Source organism: Heterodontus francisci, chromosome 14 (genome assembly GCF_036365525.1).
Source record: "Heterodontus francisci isolate sHetFra1 chromosome 14, sHetFra1.hap1, whole genome shotgun sequence".
NCBI lineage: Eukaryota > Metazoa > Chordata > Chondrichthyes > Heterodontiformes > Heterodontidae > Heterodontus > Heterodontus francisci.
Window position 1 is genome coordinate 45,904,687 of NC_090384.1, and position 7,197 is coordinate 45,911,883.

The following is a 7,197-nucleotide window of genomic DNA, read 5'->3' on the forward strand; positions in this document are numbered from 1 at the left end:
GGATTAATGGGTGGTTGATGGTCGGCACAGACTCGGTGGGCCGAAGGGCCTGTTTCAGTGCTGTATCTCTAAACTATAACTTGTAAGAAGCTTTGCATTAAAATAGATGCAATCCGACCTTGCATTATTCGCTTGTGCCTTAACAGGTCTATATTTACTCCGCCTTCCAGACAGACTTATTTTCTCTTCTGTATTTGGCTGTGCATCACCCCCTACTGTACCTCCACTCTGTATCCCATCCCCCTGCCAAATTAGTTGAATCCCCTCCCCCCCCCCCCCCCCCGCCAACCAACAACAGCACTGGCAAACCTCCCTGCAAGGATGTTGGTCCCGTTCCAGTTCTGCCGCAGCCTGTCCCGACTTGTGTAGGTCCCATCTTCGCCAGAAGCAGACCCAGTGATCCAGGAAACTAAAGCCCGCCCTCCCTCCTGCACCATGTCTTCAGCATGCGTTCATCTGTTCTATCCTCCTATTCCTATACTCACTAACACGTGGCACTGGGAGTAATTCAGAGATTACAACCTTTGAGGTCCTGCTTTTTAATCTGCTACCTAGCTCCCTAAATTCTTGTTGCAGGACCTCATTCCTCTTTCTACCTATGTCGTTGGTACCAATGTGAACCACGACCTTTGACTGTTCACCCTCCCCCTTCAGAATGTCCTGCAGCCGCTCTGTGACATCCTTGACCCTAGCACCCTAGCATTGACCTTTAGCATTGATTTGGCCTCAGCATTCCCAGGCTAGGAGGAGAGGAATGCTGATGCCAAATCTGGTAGCCTAAATTAGCTCAGATCAATTAACTCAGCATGGAGAAGGAACTGAACCTGGGGGTTCCTCATATGTTAAGTTTTGTGTTACACATAGCATGAGGAAAACCTCTGATCTGTTTCTATAGATGCTTTGTGCCTGTTACTGTAGAAAGATTCATCAGTAATTCCAGCAAGCACTAACCTGAAACTGTTTTATTTTTTCCACCCTCCAGCTGCTGTTCTATACTATTACTTCTATAAAAGAACTACCCTTTGTCTCGGAGACCCTCGATTATATGAGGACTCAGAATGGCTCCGAAATGAATTCTTTCGTGTCCGAAAATAAGTTGGAAGAGCGACAAGTATGGTGACACACTACGTTAAAATGGACTGCGATACACGTACAGATTTTTATCTGAGTAAAAAGAGCATTTTTAACTTTAAAAGAATTTTCTAGCTATATTTTTGGAAAAACATTCTTTGGGGACTGCTGTCCACTATGTTTGTATTCTTTCTGAACTCGAGTAGTAAGAGGTGGAAATTCTTTGAGCACTTCACTGCTAAATCATGCAGTTGCCATTAATAATTACTTTGTGTCAAATGGGTATTAATTTTGTTCGAATCTCACCAGCAAACATAAGTTTTTGTTTTTGTACAAAAGCAAAATACTGTGGATGCTAGAAATCTGAATATCTGGCAGCATCTGTGGAGAGAGAAACAGAGTTAATGTTTCAGGTCAATGACCTTTTATCAGAACCCTATTTACAGATTTTTACAGATCTGTTATTCAGATGTATTTTGTCAGTTTTTTCCCTTTTCGTACTACTTTTCCCTGAAAACACTTGCTCTTGTTGGGGTAGAGTTTTGTGGCGTTGGTAGTTCTCTCATTGGACATTTTTCATGGGTGATCTAGATTAGTGAGTGTCATCACCATTTGACTGTGGAGGGCATCACAGCAGGTACTGTTTGTGTCTTTATCCTTAAAAGGTGGCTTTAAAGTTTTATATTTACTTAACCATGGTAATCACTAATGACACCACTTGATGCCCACCCATTTACTTTTAGTTTAGTTTAGAGATACAGCACTGAAACAGGCCCTTCGGCCCACCGAGTCTGTGCCGACCATCAACCACCCATTTATATTAATCCTACACTAATCCCATATTCCTATCACATCCCCACCTGTCCTTATATATTTCCCTACCACCTACCTATACTAGGGGCAATTTATAATGGCCAATTAACCTATCAACCTGCAAGTCTTTGGTATGTGGGAGGAAACCGGAGCACCCGGAGGAAACCCACGCAGACACAGGGAGAACTTGCAAACTCCGCACAGGCAGTACCCAGAATCGAACCCGGGTCCCTGGAGCTGTGAGGCTGCAGTGCTAACCACTGCGCCACTGTGCCGCCCCTAGTAGCAGTTATGGATAATGATCAAGATGAGAATGCAGACTTTTTTTCGTTTCCTTAGCCCAGACACTGTGGCCAATTATAGCAGGCTATAATCAGCAGAAACGAGGAGTTTAACTTTCAGCTGGGCCCATCAAGTTTAGTGTTGCACTGTGTTGTGTTTATTATCTCAGTCTTTGTTTTACATCAAGTATGTCCATCTTAATGTTTGAAATGCGTCAATACACAGTGAATATTAAAGATGAATAAATGCTAATTGTGATTCTATAGTTTATTACAGCTTAAGATTTCTCACTCAATGTCTATGCTTTCGCTAAACAGCATCTGTGTGGTATTGCCTGATGGAAGGGGTTACTCAATCCACCCTTTTTTAAATACCTTACATTGGGCCATAGAAATATATTACGAATATATACCTGCCATTTCTTCCAAATGTTGATTTTTAGGTATCCAGAGGGCCATTTTTAAAGGGGTCTGGGAGGAAATGATATAAATTTTGCAAGATATCCCATAGGAAGAATAGCAAATTGATGGGAGATACTGCTCATCTCCAATTTATTGAATCAGAAATGGCATAATGCGCTGTGCTTTTGGAGTGAGTTTCCACCAGCAGCCCTACGAGAGAGGAGGAGGTACTGAGGATCCATGTACACTATATGGGACACAAGTGGCCTAGTCACTGAACTAGCAGAGTAATCTGCGATTATTTTGAGTTTTTGCTCTATATTTTAATTGTATTTACGTATTTCGAGCTTGATTTTTAAAAAATATTTTTACTTTTTATATATTGGAATCATAATGAAATGATACTTGGGTTTGCTCTGATATATGATTCTAATTCTGACTTTGTTTGCATTTTACATTTGAGAAAGGTATTTTGTAGGAATATTAAATTTTATGCATATTTCATTATAATGAATAACTTGATTGCCATTAAATAAATGTTGGCTATTTTATGTGATCCCTTAGTGACCTTGCACTTTGAAAACTTTTATAATAGTTTTTTTTCTAATAAATTTCTGTAAAATGCTTGTTTTGTATTACCTATGTAAAGAAAATGTTCAAAAGTTTCACTTGGATCCTTTTCACTAATTTCCTTGCAGTGAATTATCTGGTTTTTCATTGCCCTGCTGTTGAGCTTTTTGTTTATCTCAATAAATGATGGATTATTCTATTTTTCATATTCTGTCTCATTTCATCGGCAGATTTAGTCATTACAGTTTGGGCTTTTTAACCATTTTTCTCTTTCAACAGTTGTAACAGAATACATCTCTTCCCCTAGTCTGAGTTCTGAGAGTGCATATTTTAGATTACTTGACTGCGGACTGTTGCCCTATTTGCAGTAACACTGGAATCTGTACTTCTCACTTTGTATCTTTTCTGGAAAGAGAAAAGTATCACACATTAGATCAACATTGTTAAATTTAAACAATGGATTTAATTCCTTTATAATTAGATGATTTACAGAAGGCAAGTTATTAGGCAAACGCTATATGGCACAAGTTGGACCAAAAAGATGAAGGTTCTGAAAGCAGTCCACAAGCGACTAATTTACCCTTTGAAGTTCAGCAAAAGTTAAAGTTTTGCTTAAAGTTGCTTGATCAGTTTCTTTGGATGAAAGAGCTGATACTTCTTTTGTATCTCAGTAAACGGAATGCAGTCTTCAAGTTGAGATGTTACATGTGAGATGCATGAGCCCAAATGTTCGTGGAGTTCAGTACAACAGAGTGTACTATAATTCTTTTGATGTCAAATTGATTAATGTCAAAATTGCCCTTTGCAGGCAGCTTTGATAAGATTACAGAGCATACCGGATAAAATGGTAGTTTATTACAGCTAAGGAAGAAACCAGAAAAATATTGAAGTATGAGTATCCTTCATCTTGTTCAAGAGCATTCATACTGTTACAACCGACCGCTCCTGTCAAAGCCCCCAATCAAAATATACGAATCCGATTGTGGTGGGAGAGACGCACTGATAATTCAATCCCGTCGTTCCACAGATCGCCTAACATATCATTTAAAACTTTCCAAATTAAAGAAAGATCCAGCCAAATTGTACCATCTATTAACTCCTGAATGAGGCGAACCAAACCAGGTGTCTTTAAATCAACAAATTAATTCTTTAATTAGAAGAACTAAATTCTTAAACACTATGAAGATATAAGCAACATTTAAAATAGAAAAAATTAGAGTCCTTGCAAATTTACAGTCCAATGTTGCTTGAAGTCCTCACAGAATGTTGCTTTCCTTCTCCAGTGAATTTCAACAATTAACGACTTGCAAACCCTTTCAACAGAATCAAGCTGACTTTCGAATTTTTGAGGAATAAAAGATAGTCACAGTCTAACTTCCCTTTCTTCAATTTAAATTACCAGAGATCTCTGTTTTGGCTTGACTTTAATTATTATCTCTCAAAATTCTAAAAAAAAAAGACTAAAATCCTATTCCTTCAATTTAAATGGCTGGAGCTCTTTTTCCAGGTGCTGACACCACTGCTGTATCCTCTGTCTGTTAGAACAAACTGTCTTCAACTAAAAGCCAGTTCAAAACTGAATTGTAACAAATGTTTCGCATGAGACTCACTCCCAGTGGCTGTATCTATGCACCCTTTGAATCGCAGTTTCCAAATGGCTGTTTCTAAGGCAACGAAAATGCACTTTCCTATAACTCCTGAGGCTTGCTGGTTCTTAAAGCAATCCTGATCCCTTGCAAGCCTTAAAGGTAAACCGCATATTCTGAAAAAAAAAACCTACAGGACCATGAAATACAAAAGTATAGAACATAAATAGGACCAAGAGTAGACCATACGGCCCCTTGAACCTGCTCCGCCATTCAATATGATCATGGCTGATCTTCTGGCTCAACTCCATTTTCCTGCCCTCTCCCCATATCCCTTGATTCCCTGAGATACCAAAAAATCTATCAATCTCAGCCTTTCATATATTCAACAATGGAGCGTCCACAACCCTCTGGAGTAGAAAATTCGAAAGATTCACAATCCTTTGAGTGAAGAAATTTCTCCTCATCTCAGTCCTAAATGATTGGCCCCTTATCTATCCTGAGACTGTGTCCCTATGTTTTAGATTCCCCAGTCAGGAAAAGCAACCTCTCAGTGTCTACCCTATCAAGCCCCTTCAGAATCTTGTATGTTTCAATGAGATCAACCCTCATTCTTCTAAACTCCAGAGAGTAGTGACCTAATTTACTCAGCCTGTCATCGTAGGACAACTAATCTAGTGAATCATCTCTGTACCACCTCAATTGCAAGTATATCATCCTTAAATATGGAGACCAAAACTGTGCACTGTAGTCCAGGTGTCATCTCACCGAAGCCCTGTACAATTGTAGAAAGACTTCCTTATTTTTGTGCTCCAATCCCCTTGCAATAAAGGCCATTTGCCTTCCTAATTGCTTGCTGAACCTGCATGCTAGCTTTGTGTTCCTTGTACGAGCACACCAAAGTCCCTCTGAACATCAACATTTACAAGTTCCACACCTTTTAAAAATATTCTGCTTTTCTATTCTTTCCCACATTATAACATCTGCCACCTCGTTGCCCATTTACCTTTAGGGTTTTTTCAGGGGGGTTTTTTCATGTTTGTACTTGCTGCTGTTCAATCTTCAGTCCGTTAACACCCTATCTGTACTAATGCTTTGTCTTTCAACACACCATTAACATCTTGTTTGTCTTTGCTCCATGACCTTTTGGTCAGCTATGTGGCCTTGTCCTATCTACACCACCTCCTTTGTTATCTCTTGCCCCACCCCTGCCTCACTTGCTTATAACCTTTGACATTTCTAATATTTGTCAGTTCCGAAGAAGGGTCACTGACCCGAAACGTTAACTCTGCTTCTCTTTCCACAGATGCTGCCAGACCTGCTGAGTATTTCCAGCATTTCTTGTTTTTATTGCCCATTTACTTAACCTGTCTATATTTCTTTGCAGCCTCGTTGTGTTCTCCCATCTGCTTACATTCCTACCTAGCTTTGTATTGTCAGCAAACTTAGATACATTACTCTTGGTCTCTTTGTCTAAGTCATTAATATAGGTTGTACATAGCTAAGTACAAAAACACAGAGGTTATGAGAGTGAGAAACTTGGGACTGAAATTAGTGTCTTAAATAAAAGCAATTGTAAAGGTATGAAGACAGAGTTGGCTAAAGTAGACTGGGAAAATAGATTAAAAAGTAAGACAGTAGATAAGTAGTGGCAGACATTTAAGGATATTTTTCATACTGGAATAAATCTTTGTTGAGAATTGAGAAAGACTACGAGAAGGATGAAACATCCATAGCTAACCTAGGAAGTTTAAGATTGTATGCCTTTTTTCAATTTGATATTGTGTTGTGAAGATTAGTGGTAGGCTAGGAGATTGGGAAAATTTTTGAAACCAGACTAAAAAAAAATTAAAGGAAGAAAATGGATTATGAGACTAAACTAGCAAGAAGTATAAAAACAGACAGAGCTTCTCCAAGTATACAAAAAGGAACCGAGTAGCTAAAATAAATTTTACTCCGATGTAGGATGAGACTGGGGAATTAATAATGGGAAATCAGGAAATAGTAGAGACTTTGAACAAATATTTTGTGTGCAGTTTTGGTCTCCTTCTCGGAGGAAGGATGTTCTTGCTATAGAGGGAGTGCAGTGAAGGTTTACCAGACTGCTTCCTGGGATGGCGGGACTGACGTATGAGGAGAGATTGCGTCGGTTAGGATTATATTGGCTGGAGTTCAGAAGAGTGAGGGGGGATCTCATAGAAACCTATAAAATTCTAACAGGACTTGACAGGGTAGATGCAGGAAGGATGTTCCCGATGGTGGGGGAGTCCAGAACCAGGGGTCATAGTCTAAGGATATGGGGTAAACGGTTCAGGACTGAGATGAGGAGAAATTTCTTCACCCAGAGAGTGGTAAGCCTGTGGAATTCACTACCACAGAAAGCAGTTGAGGCCAAAACATTGTATGTTTTCAAGAAGGCGTTATATATAGCTCTTGGGTCTAAAGGGATCAAAAGGTATGGGGCGAAAGCGGGA

At 39.5% G+C, this 7,197-nt stretch overlaps 1 protein-coding gene across 2 annotated transcripts in view; it reads left to right on the top strand.

The window, feature by feature from the left end:
* tmem138 (transmembrane protein 138) overlaps positions 1-3,336 on the top strand; it is a 56,851-nt gene extending 53,515 nt beyond the window's left edge. For both annotated transcript variants that reach the window (XM_068046130.1, XM_068046131.1), the window contains exon 5: positions 983-3,336. In XM_068046130.1, coding sequence (XP_067902231.1) covers positions 983-1,095 — 113 coding nt within the window. In that variant the 3' untranslated portion in view covers positions 1,096-3,336. The remainder of the gene's footprint in view (positions 1-982) is intronic.
* The last annotated feature ends 3,861 nt before the right edge of the window (positions 3,337-7,197 follow it).